Source organism: Trichoplusia ni, chromosome 12, assembly GCF_003590095.1.
Source record: "Trichoplusia ni isolate ovarian cell line Hi5 chromosome 12, tn1, whole genome shotgun sequence".
In the NCBI taxonomy this organism is placed as follows: Eukaryota; Metazoa; Arthropoda; class Insecta; order Lepidoptera; family Noctuidae; genus Trichoplusia; species Trichoplusia ni.
Window position 1 is genome coordinate 3,351,332 of NC_039489.1, and position 27,790 is coordinate 3,379,121.

General features: G+C 38.1%; 4 protein-coding genes across 4 annotated transcripts; 1 reads left to right on the top strand and 3 right to left on the bottom strand.

Moving 5' to 3' along the window:
* Nucleotides 1-74: 74 nt before the first annotated feature.
* Nucleotides 75-2,971, bottom strand: LOC113499626 (regucalcin-like). The gene is made up of 4 exons (XM_026880159.1): nt 1,654-2,971; nt 1,276-1,491; nt 935-1,050; nt 75-441 (listed from the first exon to the last, which is right to left on the bottom strand). The coding sequence occupies exons 1-4, from the start codon at nt 1,769-1,771 to the stop codon at nt 193-195; spliced, it is 699 nt and encodes a 232-aa protein (XP_026735960.1). The 5' UTR covers nt 1,772-2,971; the 3' UTR covers nt 75-192.
* Nucleotides 2,972-3,053: 82 nt separating this feature from the next.
* LOC113499625 (regucalcin-like) lies at nt 3,054-7,204 on the bottom strand. Its single transcript, XM_026880158.1, has 6 exons — nt 6,369-7,204; nt 5,726-5,885; nt 4,865-5,062; nt 4,306-4,524; nt 3,632-3,747; nt 3,054-3,350 (listed from the first exon to the last, which is right to left on the bottom strand). Exons 1-6 carry the CDS (start codon nt 6,468-6,470, stop codon nt 3,111-3,113), a joined length of 1,035 nt encoding a protein of 344 aa, XP_026735959.1. The 5' UTR covers nt 6,471-7,204; the 3' UTR covers nt 3,054-3,110.
* On the bottom strand, nt 7,160-26,888 carry LOC113499562 (SWI/SNF complex subunit SMARCC2). Its single transcript, XM_026880076.1, has 20 exons — nt 26,595-26,888; nt 26,216-26,335; nt 18,627-18,740; nt 16,992-17,160; nt 16,433-16,587; nt 15,863-16,006; nt 13,768-13,895; nt 13,360-13,466; nt 12,826-12,959; nt 12,314-12,495; nt 11,816-11,957; nt 11,299-11,419; nt 10,953-11,089; nt 10,255-10,462; nt 9,763-9,917; nt 9,278-9,395; nt 8,792-8,941; nt 8,196-8,417; nt 7,697-7,799; nt 7,160-7,286 (listed from the first exon to the last, which is right to left on the bottom strand). The coding sequence occupies exons 1-20, from the start codon at nt 26,709-26,711 to the stop codon at nt 7,160-7,162; spliced, it is 2,853 nt and encodes a 950-aa protein (XP_026735877.1). The 5' UTR covers nt 26,712-26,888.
* LOC113499627 (regucalcin-like) lies at nt 22,453-26,032 on the top strand. Its single transcript, XM_026880160.1, has 6 exons — nt 22,453-22,926; nt 23,563-23,698; nt 24,343-24,546; nt 24,827-25,045; nt 25,192-25,304; nt 25,746-26,032. Exons 1-6 carry the CDS (start codon nt 22,843-22,845, stop codon nt 25,992-25,994), a joined length of 1,005 nt encoding a protein of 334 aa, XP_026735961.1. The 5' UTR covers nt 22,453-22,842; the 3' UTR covers nt 25,995-26,032.
* Nucleotides 26,889-27,790: the final 902 nt, after the last annotated feature.

Here is a 27,790-nt window from a genome sequence, read left to right on the forward strand (position 1 = left end):
TTCGTTTACTTTGTTTACCCTATAATTATTTAACAAAATTTATTAAAGAGGTGTTTTTTTTGGAGAAGACGTGCAAAATACAATGTAAATGGTTCTGTTTTGAAACCGTATTTGATTCGAGCTACATGAGAATGGGGACAGGTGGTACAAATCAGTTCTATTCCTAAATCATCTATTTAACAATATTTTAATCTAATAATCATCAGCGTCAGGAAAATTAAATTTATGTGACTGAGCACCAGCTGTGCCCATTTTATGTAGAACGAAAATAGATCCAGCGAGTGGTTCCTTAGCGAGTTGCTCTGGGTCCATGTTGCGTCGCGACGTCGTCACTATGAGGTCGTCCAGGTGTCTGCCTGCCCAGGTCATGGAGGTTACCAGGGTGACTGGTAGCTTGTACCTCTCCACAATCTCACGACGGTCGGGGTCTATACGAACTATCTGTAACACAAACAGGCTGAAGAAACTTGAAATTATAGATGGATGACCTTCAACTTGTGTCGATAGAAGTATGTAGGATCTGCTGCCCGAGGGGACCCGTGCTTACTTCGCTGGACGGTTCTCACAACTACGCCTCTTTCTATTGGTCAAAGAATTTAGAAAATGGGATCAATATATTCCTTAAGAAAGAGCGGGTAGTTAGTAACCAATATGGGGTGTTTGGTAATACCATATTACTTATTGTTAAAAAAAGTAGTCATTTGTTTGACGGCCATCGCGCTATGTGCACGCGTTTATGGTGTGTGGTTTTGAGTAAATGTCAGTCCGGCAAAGAAATGAAGCTATAATACATAGATAAGAAAACTCTTGTATGGATAGTGTCACCTGAGGCCTGTGACAATTGTATGACCTGGAACTCTCACACATATATTGGTAAGTAATTCGGTGTAACTTATTAATTGATTTACTACAGTGTATGGTAACTATTACTTACACATCCATGAAACATCATCGCTATCCACAAGAAGCCATCTTTGTCTATTGTCATTCCATCCGCAATCACTTTCTCCTCCCAGTAATCCCCTATTTCGAGTATTGGACGTCGATGACCTAAAATTGAATAAAGGCGACGATAGTTCTAAATTCGTTAATAGTTATTATTGTAAAAAAAGTCAAGTAGGAATTATATCAACCCACGGCTTGAACTTGTAATGAAGCAAGTTAACCGAGAAGCACCGTATTATGATCGATCCCAGACAACAACAACGGAATCTTCCTTTATTTAACTAACTCGCGTCCCCACCGTTTTCCGTAAGTAATCAAAGGAAATCTTACTTATTTGCCCTTTCTTTAAGTTAAAATTGAAGGCATCAATCGTCCTCGTAAGTGAGTCTATGTAGAAAAGGACGGAGTTGTTGAGAGACCAGACGAGTCCGTTGGAGATGGACACTGGTTTGAGTTGGATTCGTGGTATGAAGTGAGGAGCTTCCAGGCTGTATAGGGCGCCTTCATCAGCTGCTACGCGGTCGCCCAACTGGCGGCCTTTTGTGCCTGAACATAGAAATGGAAAAGTCACCTTTTTCATTTTTTGGTTGATTAATCAGCTTGTAGGCAGTAGACAAAGCATGTTCGTAGATTATAACTGAAGTCGTAATTATTTCTTCGAAAACTGTCGTAAACAAAAATAAGCTTAATTGATTGCATTTGAAATACCTCCCCAAAATCTCCCGAGTGCGTCTATGTGCCCTTCGTTCAGTATGTTTTCAGGTAATCCTTGATCGAAGGTAGCGACGAACTTCAGAGCCGAGTCTCCTGTCTTGTTCCAATCCATTAGAAACAGTTCGTTCCTGACGCCCACCAGCAGTCGGCTGCTGTTCCTTACTGGCTGGACTATGTTTACTTCACCATAACCTGAAAAGATGGCCCTTTCGCAATAATATTAAATGGAGAACGCATATGCCCAGTGGGAGTAAAAAACACGTGATTTTTAATGTAAAAGTGATGTGATATTGATACAATCGACTGGCTAGATTCTACGAATATCAGCTGTAATCGAGCCGATCAATTAGAGCTAGGGGCTATGCGCAGTATATTGCGCAGTTTCCCGTCGTATCATCACTTACTAATACAATTACTCACGCGCATTTATCGGGATCGCCTGACTAATTTCAGCCCCAATCGGAGTCCTTAATCAGTCGCGGTGGACACGAGGTGCGTTAGTAAATAGTTAAAAAATCATGAATCTCTTGAAAGTAATTATAATACTTACTAATATGTTTAACTTTATGCTTCTTAGTGTAGTAGTGCAAGGAGTGCACGTCCTGGTTGAGCACGTCGACCCAGTACAGTGTGTCGCTGGCGGGGTCCCACGCCGGGCTCTCCGCGTGTGTGAATGTCAGATTCGTGTACTCAAATACATTATAGTCGTTTGACTTGAGATAATGCACCTGTAATATTAGGTAAGGTACTACTTGACTCCCGGCCACCGGAAACACAGATAGTGTGAGAAAACAAAACGACGGCGAAGGTTTGAAAATATTTTTTAAAGCTTTGGAAAATAATTATAAGCCAATGCTACTCGCAGTGCGATATTAATTACTCGGTTGGAAATTGGAGAAAGTAAAGATGAGTGAATCACTTACGTCAGATAAGGCAAGCGTAAAATAAGATAAATTAAATATTAAAAATGTGTACAAAATTAAAAGTAACATATTTGTGTGCACTCTTCGCTTAGAATTTATGAAATGTTCTCGTAACGGTTCATAAATGATTCGATTTTAAAAATTAGCTAGTAATAATGTGTTAAGGCGTGAAAAAAGTTTATTAGTTAATTAGGGCACGAGGCTAAATGTTTAAATTAACATAAATTTTCCTGACACTTATGTGTATTATTACGAGTATATTAGAGTATTGCGTTTTAATTCTATGTCGGTTACATAAACCGACATAGAATTAAAACGCAATACTCTACTTTTTACTATATCTAGATGTACTCTCGAAGATCAAACGAGTTACGAAAATAAACACATTTTGTTTTTGGAAATCTATATCCAAAAATGGCGCTGAAACACAAACTTATGCTAACTTAAAATCCTGATAAAAAAACCACAACATCAAATAAAAAAAGACTATTTAATCTAATCAATTATTATACATATACAAAAATTTGATCAATAAAAGTCGGCGTTATCGAATCGGAACATGTGCGGCTGAACGCCTCTACTGCCTGTGCCGCGTATAGTAAAGATGGCGCCGCCGAGCGGTTCAAGCGTGGCGTCTAAGTTGTCCCGCGCAGTAGTCACGAACAACTCGTCGAGACTTGGCCCGCCCCAGCAGACTGACGTCACGCGCGACACGGGCAGTTTGTACCCGAACACTATTGATCTAGTGTCGGGATCTACGTGTAGTACCTGGATAAATAATGTATTTGTGTTCATTGAATATAGGTGGTGTTATGGGGTGTAGTAGTATAGCATGTTACAAATTGAAGCGTTCAAAAGAGTTTGAATTCGGTAATTTATCCGTACCCTCTTTCTTATTAAATGCTCGCTTTGTATCTACTTTGAAGGCTGAATCTTAAGTTAAGCTTAACATGACTCAAATAATAAAACAAATCAAATAAAAACCGGAAAAAACTAAGGCAAATATACTATTTCAAAATTCAGAAGATAAAAATGAAAGATAAACTTACAGTTCCTCCAAACATGAGCGCGACCCAAAGATTCCCTTGACTGTCGATGGTCATGCCATCAGGTACGGCGTCGTCGTATCCATAACCAGTGATGTCTAATATTGTTCGTCGACCAGCTACCGATAAGAAATGTAAATTAATTACTGTGCATATAATTGAAATGAAACTACTTTTACGGATTTTATCGCGGTTTAATTTTAGATTTTAGTTCGCAGTAGTTTCATTTCAATGTCTAACATTCGCGTAAACCTAAGAAACCACTATGTGCATATAATGTTAGATTTTCAGCGCCCGCTCTTTTACTCGTGGATAGAAAATATGTGGTAATTGAGGATATCTGATAATTTGTTTCATCTGTTTCTGAGTGAACAACACACAAAACAACCTTTATGATAACGATGTGCCAGCGATCGAACGACGCAAAATCAGGAGTGTTATAAGTTTTAGGTTTCTGTCTGTTTTTCTGCCTGTGGCATCATAGCTCTCGAACAGATTGAGCGATTTTAATTTAGTTTGTTTTCTTAGACAAAAATCGTTTTATAAAAACGGTTATTTAAAAGCTGTGGGCAATGAAGTGTCAACTTATTTACTTTGGAGGATTTAAAATTTAAATTTTTTATCTTTTTTCGATGTCTGAGCGAGGAGATGGTCTCAAAATATCAAAACATACATACTCAGGTCTCCTCTTTGCAAGTCAAAGTCGAAAGCTTCAATTTTCTGTGTCGGCGAGTCTATGTAGTACATGACGGTGTTGTTGAGCGACCACGTGATGCCGTTCGAGACAGACACCGGCCGCACTAGGATGCGAGGCTTCGTGAAGCTCTCCTGTTCGATGCTGTAAAGGGTCGCCTTGTCTGGTAACACGTCGTCGCCGGTCTGAGGACCTTTTGTTCCTGAAGAAAGAGTTAAAAATAAGTCAATTATGGTAGGCTACGATATGTTTGGTTAGTAAAGCCAGATTTGAAGCTGATAGAAGCCGAACGGACATATACACAAAGATACCCAGATTCAGGACAAACATTTGGGCATAACGCACTAATATTTGTCGTACGCGGGAATCGAACCCGCGACACGTCGCGCTCATTGGGTTCGGCGTGATAACGTCACCTCAAGTTGGCAAAGAGTTAAACATAAAATAAAGTAAAAATAAAATATTTAAAGTATCCTCCATGGTCTAATTGAGTGTAGGCAAAGTATGGCACCGAGAAGGAATGACTACTTAAAAAAACATACCTGCCCAAAACCGTCCTTCCGCATCAGGTTTCCCCTCATTGATGACGTTATCCGGTTGTCCCTGGTCTACTGTGGTGAGCAGGCGCAGTGCCGCGTCGCCGGCGATGGCCCAATCCAACAGATACAGGCTGGACCGCACGGCGACCAGCAGCCGGTGGGATCCCGTTACCAAGGACACTACTGTCACTTCACCGTAGTCTACAGGTAATGGAACAACAATTTGTTAAAGACTTCCTCCATATATATTTAGTTTTAGTCTAGGAATGCCTGATTCGCGAAATGACTACATGGCCTATAATTGACCAATTCTTGAGATGTACAATTCTATAAATGACTAATTTTTCAATTCTATGAATGTAGGTGAAAAAACGAGGTTCTCAATGCGTCTGTTGCTCTGATTTTTCTATAGTTTTTATTTGAAGTCCACAATGATAAAAACTGAATAGGCGTGAAAAAGCTTTGTCTTTTTGTTTGTCGTTCCGGTTTGAATTTGTAACTCAATTTTGAGGCACTTCTTGATAAGCTAATTAGCCCGATAATTCTCAGGGTAGCTTCAAACCCGATGACAATGCAATTTAGAACTATAAAAACAGATAGACCGATATTGATAACATTTTAATGGAGTGACATTTAAAAACGTGTGTATTTGGATTTTTTAAATCTATTCATTAAAAACCACTTCAAGAACCTTTTTAGAGCTAGTTTTCGTTTGAATCTTACTGAACTCCTAAACAACTTGATCGATTTAAATGATTTCTATATGCTTTTGGGTAGCTTTCTCGATGGTTTAGATTAAAAAATCAGCCAGGCAGAAAGAAGTTCGCTCGTTTAGCTAGTATATATCATTATTTCTCAACTTACTGATGTGTTTCGTATAAATCTTGCCGGACACGTAGTCGAGGCGATGCACTTTATTCTCACGAACATCCACAAAGTATAGGCTCTGCATTTCGGCGTCCCACACTGGGCTCTCACCGTGGACAAACAACGCTGGGCTACCTGGATTCTCATGCGATGATACCTAATAAAAGAAACTGATTGATTGCCGTTTCAAGAAGTTACGATACTTTTAGAATAACGTCCTCAAGAACAAGAATTGATTAATTGCGGGCATAGGATGCTTCCTCATTTAGAAGTTCAAGTTTTTACGACTAATTCTGCCTATTCGTTTTCTTATATCAACTTTCCTCAAAGCGTAAATGGTACCACATTTGGTAATTGATATAGGAATTGTTACCAATAGCAAATCCAAACATTTCGGCATTTATAGGCAATCCAAGGCAGGTTATAGCTTATTGAAAATTCTAGGCGAAAAAGGATTAAATTATATTCTGTTGAACCAAAATAACAATACCCACCGATTTCATATTAAAACACTTCAGCATGAGATTTTGAAGTAGGATATTACATCTCGCAAAACATTGAGATTTTACTACCTCAATAAAATCCATTGTGAATAAAATACTCACTATTTACGGCTATAAATTACCAAATCGTTACTTACCATAGAAATTCTGTAATATTGTTGTCCTGTTTCCTGGGTTTCTTGGGTTTCCGCAGCAAACGAGTAATAAATTAAAGACACAAAACAAATAATTAAAACCATTGTTTATTTAAATCTTAAAATCGTAATTATAATATTTTTTATTGCGGTACTGTGGTACAGTACTGCACCTAAGATTGTTTTCTGTACAACTGTGAATCAAATGTTTCCAAAACATTTGAAAGCAATAAAATGACACGATAAAGGTTTTTTTTTGCAGTCAAAATAAAAGTGAACGTAAACGGCTAAATTGTCGATAACGCGGGACAAAATGACAGCTGAGAGTGAAACAATACCATTCGCGTCGAGTTATTGAAGTGATAAGTTCGCGTTATGCGCTGTCGGTGTTCGCGAATACAATGGTTTCGGCATGGAGACATGGGCGGCTACTAGACCGCTACTAACGGGCTGGATAATGTTGCCCTAATAAATATACTTGGAAATGCATTGACACTTAAAGTAGGTCGTTACAGAGTTGTCGCTACATACATCATATATCTACGGCTGAAATCAATAATCGATCAATCTGGATAGATTATTAATTTCGGGCGTTAGTCTACATCATTTGAGTGGCTTATCGTTAAGTGAGAACCACACAGCCATTTAAACTTACTTACATACTAATAATTACGAATATTCATCATACATAGTATACCTAGGATTCCTTAGAACCGATTTTGAATACAATGCCAATACTAACTATGCTGAGAGTTACATCTAAGTTACAGTGCAGGAGTGAGCTTGGGGCCGGGCTAGGCGTGCGCGGAGGCCGCGTCGGGCGCGGGGTCGGGGGGCGCGGCGCCCAGCGCGGGCGGGGGCGCGCCGCCCGGGGCCGCGCCCGCCGCCGCCGGGGGCGCGCCGCCGCTCTCCGCTTGTAACCTGCACGGACACATGACAATCAGTAAAGCACGGAACAAAAACGTTTTGCTTAATTATACCTACTTCGCCTACAAATAAATGCGGTTTCAAATTTGAGTCAAAATGTGTATTTTCTTGAGCTAGCATCAATTAACTACATAAGATTTTGTATTAATAAGCGGCTTTATTTAACTAAAAAAAAAAAGAAGGAACCCCGTTGTTATACTACGCTTCAACCGATAAAGCCATTGTTCAAACAATCGCTTTTGTAAAAATAAAAACCTTTTTAGAGTAGTCGTTTAAAATACTATGCTAGTTTGTTTACAAACTTCGCAGTTATTGTATTGTGCAAGGCATACCACCTCAGCAATAATCCGATAAAGTGAGATCGATCAAAGCCTTTACTCGGACTAAATATATAAATATGGTACCTCTGGTGCGCCTGATGCCTGGCGCGGAACTCGGCCGCCTTCAACTGCTCTAGGTGGAACTGTTGCCGTTCCTGGATCAACTGCTGCCGTTGGTACTCCAAACCTAAACACAAAGGTTTTCTTTTAAATCAAGTTCTCAATTTTCCAAATAACCTTTTGATCTAAAGTACACTTGCCTTGAACAAAAAAATAGAAATTGAGGAGGAGGCCTAGCCTTTTCCCAACTATGTTGGAGTTGGCTTGCAGTCTAACCGGATTCAACTTCCACTGTTTTACAAGAAGCGACTGCCTATCTGACCTCGTCAACCCAGTTGCCTGGGCAACACGATACCCCTTGGTTAGACTGGTTGTAAGACTTTCAAGCTTATGACTACCTGTATCGACTGTCAAAGATGTATAAATAACAGCCAGGACCCACAATTTAACTTGACTACATGTACAAAAGAAAAGAACGACGATGAGTCCACGGTAATGACCTAGCAATATTCAAGTGTCTTACCTTCTCGCTCCCTCTCCATAGTAGCTTCAAGTTCCTCGAAGTGCCGCAGCTTGATCTCCAACTTCTTCATCTGTGTCTCCACGAGCAGAGCCACGAGTGACTTGATCTTGCGTTCCTCGACGCCGGCGAGATGCTTGGCCTTGACTGCGGCCGCCGCCAGCGCCGCCGCTGCAGCCGACTGCAGCTTCGCGTCTACTGTTGTAGGGGCTTCTGTTTTCTCTGCTATGACAACACGAATACGATTAATTATTTCATTTCGTCTAGAGAGACATTTTCAATCCTCCCGAACGGATTAAACGATTTCGATTTAGGTTGGTTTGTGTTGTTACATTAAAACAACTGCGTGGTGAATAGGTGTTCTTAGACATGTATTGTTCGGGAAAAATAGGTTGAACAAAAATAAAGTTGCGGGGGGTGAGTGTTTACTGTAGGGTTTCTTTTGAAACTTTATCTTGTCGTTGACCAAATTATCATTTCATTATTGCGGAAGGCGGAGGACCAGGTGTTGTTGCAAAACTGGGGAGGGGGGGGGGTTATATTTCCAGCAGTGGACCTAGGTAGGCTGAAATGATCATTTGAAGAATGCAATGTGTTACCTGGTTGTGGGGAGGGTTCCTCTTTAGGTTCCTTCTCGGGCTCAGCGGGTGCAGGAGTCTCTGCTGGTTCGTCCTTGACCTTGGCCTCGCCCTCTTCTACCTCCATAGGCTCAGCCTTGATTTCTGATGAACCTTCCTTCTTTCCTTCGCCTAAAATACACAAAATGTTATTTCAACTGCCTTTATGAGAGGTATGTGGGATAAATTCCAAAGTTATTAATGTGAACATTGCTTGCAAATACATAATTCAATAAAGGTTGAAAGGAATAGTATGGTATAAAAAAAATTGGTAGTGTACAGATAAAAATAAGGGGAAGGGTTATCGAGTTTTTTTTTTCTCCATTTCGTGGGCTGTATGTCAAGAGCACTAGCAGCAAGTAACGAAATAATAAACAATAGCTGTCAATAGCACGATCTCATAGCGCCCAGTGAGTAGCGCAGCCTGTTTATATAATAGTAGTCTAGTATGTAATAGCAGTGTCCTACCAGCGGGCGGCAGGTCGGGCGCGGTCCCGGCGATGCCGGTGGCGGCCAGCGCGGCGCCGGGCCCGTGCGCGCCCGCCGCCTTCACGTGGGCCTCCATCATGGCCGCGGGGACCTCGTCCTGGGGGGACATAACGATATGAAAATATTCACCCGAGATACATACAATACGACATAATGCGTAGGAATGAAATTTGAGGAAGTGCGATGCTACCAACATTGTATAATGGATATTAAGACTTTAGATACTTTCTTTGTACGGCAATTATTTAAATAGAACGATACTGACTTTGTCTTTGACCGATAGTACGGCGTGATGTGATATGACGAACATGATTTGGAAAACCCAAATATAAGCTGAGTTGCCATAATCTCCCTTTTCTTTTAATATACCTATTCGATCAAATTCAATCAATTTATCAAACCTAAGTACGTATATATTCAGTTAATATTAAACGGAATTTTTTGGCAACAATTATATAATTTACCTTTATCGCTGCAAACTCTTCCATGGCTGCCCTGGTGGCTTTGGACGCGATGCGCGGATCTACCACCGAAGCGAGGAAGGCCACTGTGCTCATGACAGGGTTGCCAGTCTTGCTGAATGGAATAGGTTGGTATGCCAGGGGACCTAGTACACCACCTACAAAAAGATTATTAATGAGTAATATAGTAAACTTTTTTATAGTAGTTGATATTCAAATAGTATTGGTAGAGGAGATTTTTGAAGAGTCACAGATTATTTTGAGGACACCTTCTGCGAACAATACGTTGGCACGATAGGAAGGCAAATTTTAAGGCTGCGTTTTCACCAGAGCTGTGCTGACCGAGGCGAGGTAAATGAAGCGATTCTATTGGTTCTTTTCAAACACATCCCTCGCTATGCATCCTCGCACCTCTCTGATGGAAATGCAGCTGAAGGGAACAACTATTTTCAAGTATCTTGTTCCGTATGTAAGTTGTTTAGTAGGTGTAGGTACCGGCGTGCGGGTCGTGCAGATAGGGCTCCTCGATGGGCAGGCGCAGGAAGTGCAGGATGCACTCGTCCTGCGTGCGCGTGCCCACGTGCGCCGCCACGCGGTTCCAGTCGTCGCGGTGCAGCTCCAGCGCCTCCAGCAGCAGCAGCGTCTCCTGCTCCGTCCACTCGCGCCCGCGCGCGCCCCCCCCGCCCCCCGCGCCCATGCGGTACTGAGGACAACTCTCATTTGTAATTCTAGGAACTAATATACGAAACGAATTCATATAATAAGGATATTAGAACTGTCACGCATATCATCATACAGCGCATCGACTGTAGTGGTTCTCAAGTATCGCAGTCAGTTATATCAAAAGCGAGGCTTCCAGTTGCAACACCATTAGATAGTAGACGCGCGAAAAGTGGACTGACTGATATTTGATAAATAACAAATACTTGTAAATTTTGAGTAAAAATTACATCAAAACACAACCTTGACGATTTCCGTAATTACATGCTTACATGTTATGGCTGACTAATTATTACTTTCACATTAACGGTTATCACACTTATTTACAAATCACACACAAGAGTATTCAAATTTACTTCTTCATGCACATTATTATTTAACATTCATTACAATATCGAGTTAAAATATATTTTAAACTGTCTAATGTCTAAACACAGTGTTAATAAGTGATAGCAGCAGTATGGCAGGATTACCTGGTCAAGCTTGATGCCGGGCGAGGCGATGATGTCGAGCGCAGGCTCTGGCTTGATGGGCACAGCGGGCGGCGCCGCGCCCGCGCCGGCCTCCGCGCCGTTTGGTAGACCTGGCTCCACTTTCGGTACATTTTCCGCTACAAAATAAATATTTTTACAATTAATTAATTCATTTTAAGCAATACGAATTTAAAGCTACATTTGGTTTGGAATTATTAATGTAATTTCTAAAAAATGTTGTAGTTAGTGCTTTATAATAATCTGTTTCATTAAAAGTATAACATGATTATTGTATAGTGTATTATTTTATTTACATCACTTATACTATTATTGTTGTGAGACATACCAGGTCTGGGCTGTGTGGGTCTGGTGACGAGCGGCTGCAGGCCTGACGGCGTGTCGGAGAGCACGTGGAAGTGAGACGTCGGTGGTGGACCCATCGCCGTGGGACGGGACTCGGTTTCCAGCTGGGACAATTTGGAAAATTATTCTCCATTCACAAAATAAAAATATGAGGGACGATGGCATTTTTTTTAAAGGTTTTGCTACATACCGGCACTATTGAACTATGAAGCGATTCATAATTTTAATGAGTCTCATCATCATCATCATCATGAGTCTGATGAAGAAAAGTTGTAACGAAGGGAAGATTAACTAACTCCTCATAGTGCTCACAAGGAATCAAGATTCCTCATCCTCCATCCTTCTTTAGACAGTGCGAGTACGGGGTGACATCCGCAAGCGATCGGCAAAAGCAGTCGAAACCGCGGTATTTTTAGTAGGCGGGAGTACGACATCTTCAAGCGCATTGTTCAAGGAAGTTGTTCTCTATTCAACCTGTATAAAAAGCTAATATATAGTACCTGGTAGTTGATGAGCCCCCACTGCTCCAGGAAGCCGTGCACTCGCATGATGGCGCAGACGTCGCCCGCCAGGTTGCGGCGGCAGGCCGTGCTCGTCAGGTACTCCGTCGGGTTCAGGCGGTACGTGTCGATCATGAAGTTCCTGTACAAACATTTATTTTACCAAACTCGTTTTGTTCTAATAAGAATAGGAAATTCAAATATTGGTGTGTTAGGCATATATATTGTCTGATAGCATCCAAACACTGTACTGTCCTAACTATACTTTACTAAAAAAAAAAATAAGCTAAGCTTATGCAGCATAGATTAGCAGGTGTGATACAGTCGAGGTGTACTTTTGGGCGCTTCATGCGATAACTGGCCAAAGATCGGGTAAAGTGGCGCTCTTACGTATCAGAGGCCAAGACCCATTTTGGGTCGCTGAGTAGACAGAGTAATTCCTTCACTTTCAATTGAAGTGATACTAACATAATCATTAAAGAATGTAGCGATACATACCTATAAGCCAAATAAATCTCAGGCGTTTTGGACTTGTTTTTTCCATTGAAGAACTCTGGCAGGGCTCGCTTCTCTATGGTGTGTATGGAGTTGTAGTCGAACCAGGCCGAGTACGACGGCACCACGATGTGATGCGTCTGATCCGTCACGTTGTCTTCTAACTCTTCTTTAGTTAGCATCTCCTGTTGGATTTGAAATTAAGATGATATTTACATTGTGAACGTATTAGATAGTTAACAAATACTTTATAAGGCATATATGTGCCTATATTTTATTGATTTAAACCAGCGTCGAGCATGTGAAATCGGACTTGTTTGACCTTACACTGAATTTTGGTGAAATGCTATAAGATTATATTTTTAATTTATTTTTAAAGTATTATTTAGGTTAATATCCATCTCTGCCTAGGAAGTGACTTGTGCCTAGTCGTGGGAACTTGATAAGTTGGTAATATTATTATAGTAAAGTGAGGCCGTGTGTTAGCTTTGTATAATATGTCCAAATGCTAGTACCTGCGTGTTGGAGTCGCTGTGCTTGCCCTGCGAGTCGTCGTGCGCGTCGAGCGGCGGCGCGGGCGTGGGCGGCGCGTCCGCGCTGGCGTCGCCCGCTCCCGCTGCTGTCACGCTTGCCGACGGACCCGACGCTGCTGTGAGCATTCAGATTAGTTAAAGACGTATGCAAAATCGTTTATTTTGTGACACATTAGAAATCTTTGAGGACTTATTTCGACTTGGCAAAATAGAACAGATGTCCCGGCTCTCACCGGCTAACACCACCGAAATAGTTTTCCGTTATCTAGTGACGGGAGCCAAATGGGAACACTTTATTCTAATTGTTGACTGTACCGAGTAAGTCCAGCACTATAATTTGTCTCGTCGATTAACACAGACAACTAACAACAGTAGCAACTTGTGGAAAAAATTGTAAATATCTCAAGAACGGTTGACTTTTAGCCATGCATTACCCTTAAAATTAATTTCATTTAATCTCAATATCTGACGACGACAGACCAGTGACACTGTATTAATGGTTATAGTAGTACTTACTGTCAGCAGATCGTTCGTTCTCTGGCGTGGGCGCGGCGTCTGTGTTGTCGCGGGACGCGTTGTCTTCCTCCTCGTCGACGTCATTCTCACGACGCTTTGTAATACGACTGTAGAATCAATAACACATGTCATTATGCCAGGAAACTGAAGAAGTTGTGTTGAAGTCTGCTTTTAAAGTGTATTTAGTTTAAACAAATAATTTCTTTCTAATTAAATTATTTATTTTTATAGTTTTTGAGTGGGGGACGTTCATGCGTAGCAGCGTACATTAAGAGCGTATTGACTACCCTTATTCATTTCTAATTGTTTTACAATTACATTATCAAATTATATCTGTACAGTTTAGATTTTTGTTCTTTATTCCAATAGAGATTACTTAGTACGTTTACTGTAAGTGAATGAATATACCTCTTCCTCTTTCCGTGTTTCTGCGGCGGCGGCGAAGGCGATCGCTTCCTCTTGCTGCCTTTCTTCGACTTACTTGATGGTTCCGCGCCAGGGATTAGGTCATCCACGGATAGACGCAGCTTGTGAATCTGAATAGAAATAACACGAATATTGAATGCATGCTATCATACTCATCTACATAACCTTTACAACTAGTTTTGGTCAGCTTCCAGTTTGACTAGATGCAGCTAATTAAGTGTTTTACAAGGAGCAGTGGCGTGCAGTCCATAGAGACAAAAAGACACTGCCTACCCTGAGAAATTCAGATATTATAGGTACATAATTACTATCCATAAAATAAACAATATTCGTAAAACACGTATCAGCGCCATCTATCTATTACACGTTGTAACATAATCTATCAAGGGAGGATTATCAATATTTCAAAATTAGTACACTTTTTTGCCGAAGTGCGCCGCCGCTGGCACCGTTTTCCCGTTGGAAAGACACTTCAACTCGATGTCTCAGTGACGTAGGTACTCTAAGCATGTGTGCGTGTGACAGACTCGTAGTCATGACAATGTGACTATGTCTGTTTTCCTATACATATTTGTCACACAATGTCAAAATAGTCTGCGTTTTGTTAGTGTGTGTGATAAAAGAGACACTGTCTTTGCACGACAAAGACAGCGGATGACATGAGCGGTTATCTGTGGTTATGTTTTGACAGTGATTATCGTAAAGTGAGCCGCAATATTTTTCGATGCATTTTTGTTTTCATTTGTCATAATTCGTTTTCTGGGTCGTTGGTTTTTAAGTTATTTGATATTAGTCGATAAAAGAGTGAAAAATTGATTAATAATTGTGAACTTTCAAACGGCGTGTGCTCATAACACAAAAAGTGCGATTTTAAAACTATTTTTGTGATAAAAACAAGTGTTTGAAATAGATAAAACTACGCAAGACATCTAATAAATTAAGAAAGGTGAGTCAATCGTTCAAAACAATACGTAGAAAACATAATGATTTAAGTCTAACGAGTTGCTCGTAGATACAGAGAAATCGCTTGTTCTGTTTCCCTATCCATTTATTTTAAACTATACTTAGATTTACTTCACTTATCTAAACTTATTTACAGAAAAATATATATTTAGTACCTTTGACACGATTTATTGGTAAGATTCCCGCTTGGTACCAACTTCAACGAAAAGGTTATTTTCGTGTTTACGTACGTGGTTACAATATTACGATAGGTATGATGTCAATAGAAAAACGTTTAAAGAAATGTTTACGTTATTGACTACCTGCGATTCAATGATAAATGATCTGACGAAAAGATAGCCGTAAAAGTTTAATATTCAAATACGTTGGCTAGGTACACTAGGTAGGTAACTACAAAGTTTACCGCACAACATTTTAAATCCGGCTGGCCTTCTGTCCGTCTGTCTTTCGGCTGTAGGCATGAACGTTGATAGTTATTTAGAGAGTAAACAGTTTCATAGATCACCGAGAAATCGAGGTTAAGCATCATTTGTTACTGTCGTGAATTTGATGGGTAACCTTTTTTACATTTTGTACCAACAGTGAGAGTCGCGAATCAGAATCGCACTTGGTCGTTTCTTTTTGCCTACCCTGACTAAAATCTCTGTGCACGCCACTGACAAGGAGTGACTGCATAATCTGACATCCTCAACTCAGTTACCTAAAATACTTGCACGATAGGCAAATTACATAGCTTCTTTAGCTCTGTTCGAAGATTTTTTTATTTTTATATATTGTTGGTTAAATTGGTGTTAAAATAAGGAAGGTGAATAAAAGTAACTGTATGAAACTTCATCGCGTACTTACTCAATCTATCGTAGTTATCAAGTCTATCTACTTTGCAAACTGAACATTACAAACATTTATTGATATTTCACAAAAATAGACAATAATTCTAACATTAACGCGCTATTAATTCGAATTATCGTCGATAAAGGGCGAGTTCTTCTGTCCAGCAGTGACCACAAACCTCGTTATATAGGTTTAATTAACACAAAGCAACTCGCCTAGCGAGTCCAACGTAAAATGTAGGCGGCATCTGAGAAAATCGTAGTGGATGGATTGAAGTGTTTACCTTCTTCTTGCCGTTAGAGTCCACCTCGTAGTCCTCCTCGTTCATCCACTCGTTGTACTGCGGCAGGTCGAGCGCCCACGACGCGGACACGCGCCACGGCTCGGAGCGGTTACAGTCCCAGCTCACAGTCTCTGGGACCTCCACCTGTGTATATCATGGTTATTATAATTATAATCAACATGTTTTAATAACGTCCGGTTGTAGAGATTTTTTACCCTGTAAAAAATCTTTAAAAGTCTCATGGCTGTCTTTTTAAGACACGCCATTAGCGTGTTGCAGAAAAATAACCAGATAACACTTCGTGATGCTAGGAAAATCTAATCAGGTCTTTACCAAAAAAAAATAAACCTGGGCCGGCAGAAAAGTCATAATATATTATTATTTTACCGCTTTCGAATTACTGAAATGTATAGAACCGATAATTCGAAGTCACTTCACTTGGAAAACTATACATATATGGGAACAATTCTCCTATAGGACAGTGACTTTGTTTTCCTAGAACAAAACATAACAGCGATTCGTGCGCTCAAAGAAAGAAGCGTCCAATCTACAGAATCAGGTAATACGTACCGGCAGGTCAGCCTGCGCCCATGTGTCGTGACTGTCGGGCAGGTAGTACCAGTGCACCAGCACGTGGTTGCTGCGCCGGAACACCGGCCGCGCGTACTCCTCCTCCAGCGGGTCTACGGTCGGGTAGATTATGTGCGTCGCCTCCTCTTCGTCCTCTGATGACAAAACGTAACACTACGTTAGAGTCGAAATACTCTCATAACAAAAGGGAGAGAAAAATGTTAACGGTGTATTTATAACTGTACGGTGGTTAGTCAGCACGCCAAACCCACTGAGCGACGCGTCGCGAGTTCGATCTCCTCGTAGGACAAGCATTTGTGTTATCCACTAATGCTTATCCTGAGTCTGGACTGTCTTGGTACATATTCAATACCTTAAAATGGGAGTCGTTTTTTATATAAAAAAAAAACAAATTCTATAACACAAGAACATGGTCAATGTAATCTAAAGACTAAAAAAAGCATTTCAATATGGAGGATTGCCTAACAAATGAGATTTCCACATGACTAACCTACAAATATTAAATCAAGAAATATAAAGATTTTGTTAGAATATTTACCGCAAATCTCTCCTTGATGGTTAACCACGATGTCTTTGACTTTGTTAGCGGTGGCCTTGTCGACATCAGGTCGTATGAACACGCAGGGCGAGCGGATAACCTCGGCTCCGAGCAACGAGGATTCTATCTCCATCATCATCTGCACGTTCAAGTCCTTGCGAGAGGGGTTCTGCAAAGGTGGGAGTGGGGGAGGGGACCAGAAACATGGACAGTGTTAGATGGACGTCTTAAAACATTGCCTATTTATATATATAATTTTTTCAAATTGCAAATTTATGTCTGTCGTAATAGCTGATTTATATTCATTAAGTTATCTGACTTGATATTTATGGTAAGGAATGGCTTGATGATAGTTTCCTAAGCCATTTTGAAACCAAAGTTATAATTTGTTTGTAGCATCAAAAAAATATTTGTTACTTGTTACAATTAAATGTGCAGATACAACAGACAGTATAACACATTGTTATAAATACTAATGTTTTTGCATACTAGAAAATTAATATTGAAAAAAAGATATTTTAGAATTCTTGTATGAAATATTAACACATGCAGTACAGATAGTAAAAGTGATTAAAAACCCACATTATATTAGTGACAAAACAGTAACAGTTATTTATCACACAAACACACACAAGGTTATAGAAAAATGATCATATTATTTACACACAGAACAATGTAACCAATATTTGAAAATATCCCAAGTTTTTGTATGGACCCTTGCATGAAATGGTAGAGAGTAATGAGGATTCGGGAACTGCTACCTTCAAGCAAGAGAAGACCCAAGTAATGTGTCAATCCGTCAAGTGACACTTACATCCCGTGTGTGTGAGCTAGGAGAATGTGATTAATAACAACACAATACATCACTAAATATCATAAACTGTGCATCAATTGTGTGTATAGAGTATAATTGTTGCTCCTACTTATTACGCATTCCATTACTTCATGTCGGGAACTAAATCTCAATACAGGCATAATTTCTAAGTTTACTTGTAAAATTTTGATTTGTTCAAATTCGAAATGTTTCCTTTTGTTAATATAAATACCCTTATTTCAATTCGTGCATTTGGACTAGTTATCACATATGTCTGATATTTAGCAAACATTATAGGCTATTATTTTTGGTTGACTATAAAATTAATTCTTAAAATAAAATTATAAAAAGAAATTTGGCTTTATTATGAATTGTGTTCAGTTAAATTTGGGTGTTTAGAGGTACATAATTTGAGTACCAAACTAGGGTCAAGATGATAAAATCTAGGAATTCATCTAACAAAAATAAGGCCGTCAATTAATCTTTAAGTATCTCTTCATTATTATTGTAGTTATTACCATATTACTACTACATATGTCTACAACAAAAAAATTGGCATCATTATAAATTTCTAAAATCATTCTAGTTCTGCTGTGCCTAAAAAAATGTGCTGGAAATGAAGTCTGAACAAAACTTCATTACTCCGGTTTAAAAGAATCTTGTGATTCTAAGGCCACTGTTTGTATCAGACGCATGTGTTAACAGTACAAGTGATGCATTGTTATAGAGCCGCGTGGTGCGGGGCAAGTCTGGCGGGGGCGGCGAGGGCGGCGGGGCGCTGGCGGGGCGGTGAGCGAGGCAGCGTGCGGGGCAGTGCATACCTTACCGACCTGGAAGTCGAACTTGCGCCACCGCTGCTCCGACTTGAAGCGGAACATGGTGGCGAGCACCGTGCACAGGGACCCGCCCGGCTTCATATCCATGAACACTTTCATCTGGAAATTTTATACAACTGTTTATATGTTGCCTCATGATGCTAATATGTTAACATTCAATTTTCTTAAAAAACGTTTTCGGAGTCTAGGATATAATAAGCAAGAGTTACTAATAATATTAAATATGGCAATGGTCGAATGATCCACTGTTTTTTAAATCACTTTTTACTTTTGCTTCTTTTAACGCATTTTTGCTAATATTTTTTTAACAAGCTATACTTTTCTCTCTTTTTATGAACTAATTAAAACATATGGTACATGTTTTAATTCTATTAGTTCTGAGATATCAAAGGTAGAACAGACATTATAAAGCGGGCAGTTAACACTGACAGATTTAAGTCAATGTTTTTTGGAGAAAACCATTTGTTGATAAAATGTTACATGACCATACCCCACCAAGTACAAATCTACGCATATACGTTTATTTTTAGACATAGTAAACAATAATTGGGTGCTCTTAACTTGTCAAGTTTATTGGCATAGACACGTGAAGTTATTGTGGACCATATTTGGATGCAAGTGCCAATTGTTCGGCAATGGGCCGTTTGGCTTTGCAAAATGAGACTATCGTTATATATAGAAGCTTATGTATCAATAAATCATTTATTTAATGGTTTATGCACTTCCGTTGAATAACAAATAATATTATTGCAAAAACTAATGAGTAGTTCGTTTATCAAAAATTGAATAGTTTTAACATGTTATGACATGATAATAAGCAAGTAATAAATAAAAATCAGAAAGTACAATTGCGTAACAATGTATTTTGCATAAAACCAGCTAAATGGCCTTATCTCATGTTATGGTCAAGTATTTGCAATAGCTATTGATCTACTTTTAGAAGCGGCGCTATTACAGCCTATGGTAAAATGTCGCAACATTGGAAAGTGGAAATTTAACGTCGTAAACAGATATAAATAAAAATACCAGATACAATAAATATCTTAGTTTAAAGATACGGAGGTTACCTTATACACTGGCAAGGATTATGAAAACAGTTATCACTTTAAATCAATACATTAGCTTTTATCAATTCTTAAACAAAAAACCAAATATGTATTAATACATACACATAAATATATTTCCCCTAGGTTCTCTTTGAACTAGTTTAAGGAACAGTCGGGACAGTACGAAACAATATTTCAATAAGATTTTAAAAATCTAGGGAATATTTAGTTTAGTGGTAGTTAATACTATATTTATAATAAGTTATTATATTGTACTTTTTATACCTGCATATACAGCTGACAAGATAAACTAACGCTATATTTATAATGGTTAAAGTTAACTGGAAACTATAAATATTAAGTGCAGAAACTAGTTCGAAGGAAGTGATTGTGATAAGATGTGTTCACTTAACAAGACAGGATGTTAAGTATCACACGGCATGTCATACAAGATATTAATTCTCGGTCATGGTAAGGCTACAGGAACTATCTATGTATGCAAATAAACTGCAACATGCCAATCTTATCCCTGAAGTAATTGCATGGAAACGTTAGCCTGGTGATAGTAATAGCGAGGTAGCAGAGCTATTCTTGTTGTAATAGCCTTATGAATTTTTGCATAGATTGGTATGTACAGGGTGCAGGTTATCTGCAATCCCAAAGCAGGCTAAGTACCAATGTGACTTTTAAAAAGTTACAACTTTTTTGTGACACTTACAAACCGGTATATAAAATATGGGGAGGAAATTGGGATTCGAAAATTGAAATCTACACCTTAACCCGCAGTTAGCACGCGTGGTTATCAAGAGATCGAGATTAGCTGATTTGAATGTTATTTATACTTTACATAGAGGTAAATAAGGTCAGACTTAATAACAAATCGATTTAGTCCGACATAGTCATTAAGATGTATCTGACTTAATCAAACAAGGCCTTTGCGTTGATTAGTTTAGCAAATCAAACACGAAAATTATACTTGTATGGTCATTAATAAGTACACAAAGCACATGATAACGCGCAACCGTATTTCTTTTTGTTTTCTGTAAATCTGTAAGCATCCTGTGAAGTTCTTCTACATTCTTCAGAATAGGAAAAGACTCGAACAATATGGAAATGAAGAAAAACAGAGTAAAGAAATTTCCTAAGATGTAACATAATGATTCAGACCTCGTCAGAGGTCACACTTCCGCGGAATCGTGTCGCTTGAGCCGTGACAAAACATTCGAGTGCGCGGCCTTCTTAAATAATTAGAAACGATGCGAATTTGCAACTGTTTGAGATTGTACTATGTAAAAGGGATTCGTGGACAACGAGTTCGTGTATTGTATGGAAATAAAGTAGGTACCTATGTAATTTGTGTTGAAAGACAATGAGAGAAGAAGCACAATTATCAGTGCTTGAACCATCCCCGCGGGAAAAATCCCTTTGTATTATACCTAACAGTAAATCTTTTATAGGTTGGTATTATCTATAGATATATCTATACAAAAAAAAAACTGTTTTTTATAAACCATTTTTGAATTGTTTTTCAAAGAGAATATAATGTGAAACATTTTTTTACAGACTTCTTGTTTGTTTGTCTATAATTATGTATATCCGTTAAGCTGAACTATAACTGATACACAGATTATTTAAAGTACCTACCTACTAAAATAAAATAGGTTTAACATTAATCATAAAACCATATTCCAACATTACTTTGTTATTCATTACTTATTTTAGTGATTTAGGAATCGTCACACTATATTTGAACGTATCAATATTTTTGTTTTTCTTTCATACGCACAAGAATATTTTCTTTCGTGGTAACAAATATGCTAAAACAAAGTTAACATGCTCAAATTACACGGCTGCCATGCGAGAAAAGTGTTACATTTCACGGTTTGGTGTAATGTAAATTATTATTGAAACAAAATTTGTGAGAATTATTTAAATATTCGATTTAGCCATTTATCAAAAACATCATCATTTCCCGATTATACCGCCACGATAGGCAAAACATATGAGCCGACACAAGTTTGAAAGGCTGAGGGTGTTGAGAGGTGCGATTTCATCATCGCGGGTTTCAGACCCAAGCGTTTCGTCGTTATTACGCCATTAGAAATTTTCAATCCCGAGCAAATAGATCTAGCGACCCCTCTTTAGCCAGCCAGTTAATGCAAGATCTCGCCACAAGCTGCCCTACGGACAAATGCTCCTGCATAGACCTTCAGATAGGTTTTTATTTATATCTCAAGGTTTGAAAAAGTATGCCTATCACTTGGCATACCTCATATTCTTTTGTAGTATTAATAATTACTAATGCAGTAGAATTAGTTTCTCTACTGATTTTAATATATTTAAAACTGCATTTTCAATTGCCAGATAACTTTTATTCCACGAATATGTTTCACGTTTTGACAGCTTTTGTATAGAAAATATATCAAACGGCCATATTTATTCCTCAGATAAAAGTTATCTGACGGTGGAAAAATCGGGCCTTAATCGAATAATCAAACAATTACATTATTTCGAAATGCAATATCTATTTTGTTGAAATTTGATGCTGCATTACTTTAAATTATCTCCAACGTATTTTGACATGAGCGATGTTGTATGGTGTAGACTGCAGATATAATATCAGTAATATAAGTAGATACATTGTCGTAATAGTCCGGGAGGCGGCGTTGGAACTGAAAAATAAGCATACTACATAGTAAGCCAGTTGATAATATCGTCGATGTTAGAACCCGATGATCTCATACCAGCGGGAGAGTGTGGCCGGTTTCGGAAATGGTAAAAGAAAACATAGTTGCACGCCGCGGATTAAACATATTGCCTTCATATTTAAAAAGTTACAACTTATATCTAAAACTCCAGCTTAAGTTATTATGTAGTGGATGAAATTTAACGAAGTCATTGTTTCGTTACAAATAAAGTGTATAAATAGCACTTTGATACCAAATATGCCCATCGTAAACCAGTAATGCGAGTTCCGGAACTACTCTCTGGGTATCTAAATAAGATGAATCGAACGTCGTAAACACACAATCTAAAATGCTACCTCCCGGACTACAACACATTCACTCGCCCATGACCATCAGTGACCGGTTACTTAGGCCGCAGTCGTCGATTCACGCGCGAGACACTGACAGCGCCGAACGTACGAATTCGCAATGGTGTTTATAAGAGGAGTTATTTTAGCACTTGTTGTTGTGTATAGCTGTGCATTTAGGGCTGTTACACCAATTATAAAAGTTGTAAGTATAGTGTTGTTTTTACTTTTTTTTCGTGTGCTATTATTCTCAGTATAAGTTAGAAATAGATGCTTGTCATCAAAATCATTTGAAAGAGAACTGTTTTTTGGAAAAGCAACTTTAAATTAATATTCAGTCTATTTAAGCTCTTAAATTATTCACCCAAATAGTTAAAATACTAGGCATATGTTATTAAGGTACAGTGATGTGGTCTTTTACGTTTCGTTAAAGCGTGGGAAAAAATAATTCAGTGATAAAATTGTCAAGTCAATTGACTTGATGTAATGCTACGTAACTCAGTTTTTTGTTTAGCGAAGTTCCAGAATGTATATTACCAAAATACACCTGTACTTAATCCTTCTAATGTTCAATAGATATTTACGTTACACAATGTTGTTTTCCGATGGTAGATAAATTCGGTGGTAGCTTATTTACTAAGTACATGATCCCTAAAATCTTACAAAGAAAGTAAATACCTACTTCTCAAATTAAGTAAGTAAATGGAAATTTTAATTAATTATAATTAAGTACCTACTATTTGAGAACAACATTATGTAACGACTTATTGACGTAAATAAAATTATTTTTGTGCCTCTCTAAAAACTTCTGACGTGCAAATAATTAATGTTATTGAAACAGGTGCAACATGGGGGCACACACTTTGAGGGTCCACATTGGTCAACTGCGGAAAATGCATTATACTGGGTTGACATTCACGAACAAAAGGTGTACAGGCTAGACGCTGAAACGAACAACATCACTAGCAGAGACATAGGTAACGCATACCCTATCATAATATAGCAAAATTAAATAGATGCTTTACCTAAAATATTATTTTTTTGGGTTTGGGCAATTTAACGACCCGTCAAAAGGCTTTACTTTAACCGGACACAGTATTCATTTATTATACATATCTTCGATTCCGGAATTTTTTATTTGGATGATCTGTATAACTAGATTTTACACATATACAAAAACGGTGAAAACATCAGAAATAAGAGATAAACTCATACATAATCTGTTGATATTTTATCATCCACTTGTAAGAAAAGCGATATAATCTTTAATCAATAACATATCAATACTGCCAGTAGCAAATATAGCTAGTCTTTCTAATTTTTGGTAAAAGGGGTTTTTGTTGAAAAAAAATAGTTACGCAAAATTTTGATTTCTCCTTTAAAAAACGGCTCCCGCATTAAGGAATTGAATCCATGTGTCGCTGGTCTTCACAAACATTCAAGTCACATGAACAAAGACACCCAGAAAACGTAGGACAAGCATTCGTGGACCACACAAACGGGGATTGAACCCGCGACACGTCGCGTTCAGTGGGTTTCACCTCAACTACACGGCTACCCAGGCAGTTATATTACAAATACTATGAAATAATGGACGATGTATTTTCTTTTTACCTTGCAGGTTACGGTCCAGTATCACTTGTGGTATCAGTAAAAGACAATCCTAAGCTTGTTTTAATATCAGCGAGATCCGAACTGTACTTCCTACCCTGGGACGCACCGGAAGGCGACAGCTCGCTCAGACTGCTAAGCGTTGTCGATTTGGGTTTACCAGACAATAGGTGTAACGATGGCAAGGTCGACGCGAAAGGAAGACTATGGTTTGGTATGACTTCGATAATTATTTTGTTTTGGGTACACATACAACACTAAAATTAATTGAATAAGCTAAGTCAGCCATCATCATAAGAATGCGTTATTGCTGTCTATTCTGTTGAGTGTTCAATGATTTATGAATTTAAATAGCAGTTTTATTTTGATAAAAAATCAAAATGAATGGTAATTTTCATTAATAAATTGATTTATACATCGAATTATTTCACGAATTTTTGAGAACTTTCCTATACTCTATCGTAACTACATAATTATAAATATTATTATTACAGGTACAATGGGTAAAGAAGTTAAAGACGTAGTGGACAAAGATCAGGCCACTTTGTACATGTTGGATCAGTACAACTATCTGAACCCAGTAGACAAGGTCCGGCCAGTGAGCATTTCCAACGGTATTGCTTGGACATCTGACAAGAAGTTCATGTTCTACATCGATACCCCAACGAGAAATATAGACGTATTTGATTTTGACCTCGACAATGGATTTATACGTAAGTTAGCAGCACGAAAAAAAATGCTATTTTATGATTAGCATCTTGTAGGTCAAGGAGCAGAAGACATTTACACTAGGATGAACATTCTTTTTATGTTTACTTTAGCATTTTAATTAGTAGGGTTAATGTTTTTCAAATTACAGGGAACAGAAGAACGCTCTTCAGTTTCCAAGCAAATAATGTGACAGGGTTGCCTGACGGTATGACCATAGACAGTGATGGCAATCTATGGGTGGCTTGCTTTAATGGTTGGAAGGTAAGATCATGCATTCAAATAAAATATACATTTATAACTACAACTGATAACATGAATTACTTCTTCAGAATTATTTATAATTTAATAATTTTTAAACAAATTGGTATAATTTCCAATCAGAATAAAAAAAACAGGTCCATAAATGCATGCATGCATACATGGATTATGTTATAAATTGTTAATATAAGAATGATATTTTAGGTTGAGGGCAGTAATATTTTGTTCAGAATGTTTAACACAACTGCTCTGAAGTCTTAAAGTTAAGAATATCATTGCCTAAGCTGTGGGAATACGAAATTATAATGATAAAATAGTAACTTTTCTTTAAATATATTCATCACAAACAAGTACTTTTTTTGCAGAATGTTATCTATGTGACTAACCATCTTACAATTTTAAATACACTTTTTCATGCTTAAACATGTGTGTTGGTATTTCTAGGTAATCAAAATAGACTCAAGAGCCGGAAAGCTCTTAGAGCAACATAAGCTACCAGCTGCCAAAGTCACATCAGTTATGTGGGGTGGCCATGATTTGTCCACATTGTTCGTAACAACAAGCCGAGTTGGTTTAACTCCAGCAGAACTCAACCAACAGCCAGAAGCTGGATCATTATTTGCTATAGAAGGAACAGGCTCAAAAGGACTGCCCGAAAACCAATTTATTTTTAATGATGCTGGAAAATATTAACTTTATAATGAACAGTGCAAAGTAAACTTATGTTTATATGATGCCTTTTTATTTGAAATACCTATAAACTTTTATAATGCATTATTTCGCTGATTAAATCACGAAGCTAAGATTGACATGTTTTAACAGGAAACATATATCCACAAACTAGTCATAGACACTTAGTTTCTCTTTCATTACACACTTGATAAAATATTATAGTTACAAGTAAAGAGACTTACCGGAAGCCTCAAGAATGGTGGATCTGAAGCATTTTTCCCCAGTTTGTTCTCCTGGTATTGAATCAGCTGCACTACTAGTTGAGCCAAGCCTTCTTTAGTTGGAGGGTCCGTTTGAACATGCTGCAATATCATAATTGTTAAATACTGGTCAAGATTCTCCAAAACAAAGGTTTATTTAATTATTATTCTGGCAGTTTATAATCATAACAGTGTAAAATCATACTGTTTTTAGTATTAATTATGGTACATGAGATACAAGTTTATCGGAAACAATAGGCACCAAAATGTTTAGGTTGTAAGCATGCAAAATACTGCACTATTTACGTAGAAATAACTATGTTACTGACTGTAATTACTGTTGTATTGTATTTAAGCTTACCTTTTTACAATTCTTTTGGAGCCAAACTCGAATTTGATCAAATTGGCCTAGTGATTCTGGTGACTGAAAAAACTCAACATTTGGTCCTCCATCCTTCTTCGGACCTATAGTTGCCATTATGGCTCACTAAATATAACACTGGTCACTCAAATACAAAGATTCCAATACTATTTATTATCGAAATTCCTATGCAACGCCTAAATTTGTAAAAAGTAAAAACAAGCTACACGGCGTTGTTGACTGACGGCGTCGTTGCTTGGTTAGACATTTCTCGTAAGTGTTGTCAGCAGTGAAAAAAAGGAAACATGTTTCTAATAACACATCCCGTCTTGTTATGTCCCAGTGTTGCCAGTGGCCGATAGTCAAAAGTTACACGAGACAGATCAAAAAGTAACATTTTGTCAGAAAAAGTAACATTGTCTTTTTTTTTTGTGGAAACTGGCAAAATACGTACACTGAGAGAATTATCGCGTAAAAATTACTTAAAAAGTAAAAATTTGTAATAATTGTGTTGTTGATCGCATAATCGACTGTTGACGCTGAAAAGAAAAAAGGTAACAGTAATTGTTTGTCAATTTGTCAAATTGATTTTCATAATCTTTTTTTGAATCTACCGCTCGGACTACACGCCAGCGCCATCCCTTAGTCGGACTACGTACTAAATTCGAGCTTATCGACCGGTCGGACTCTACGGAAGCGCCATCGGTGGTCAGACTTTAAATGGGAATGAGGCTTCTATGAACGTCTGTATTTTGTTCGAAATTCTCAAAAGTAACATAAAAGTAACATTGAGTGTGGTGTAACATGGAAGTAACATTGGAGGGCCAAAAGTAACGTAAAATGTTACAAAAGTAACATTCTGGCAACGCTGTTATGTCCTTTTGTCCTTGTGTAAAAAATATTTATTATTTTAATACACATGAATATAGTTGGATAAAAAAAAATATTTCTGTTGGTAGCGTTTAAATCCGACTTCATAAAGACTAGGTACGTATCAAATGGCATTCTGTAATCTCCTATCGAGACTGCAAGTATCACCAGGATTTTATAATATACACGCTTCTACTATTCTCATATACTACTCGTACTATTCGTTTTCAGATCCTTTAATAGAGAAACATTTTCATTCTGTTGGTTGATGTTGGATATAGGGTGACGTTTTAACACAAAGCCCTAAAGGCGTAGCCGCACGCAAT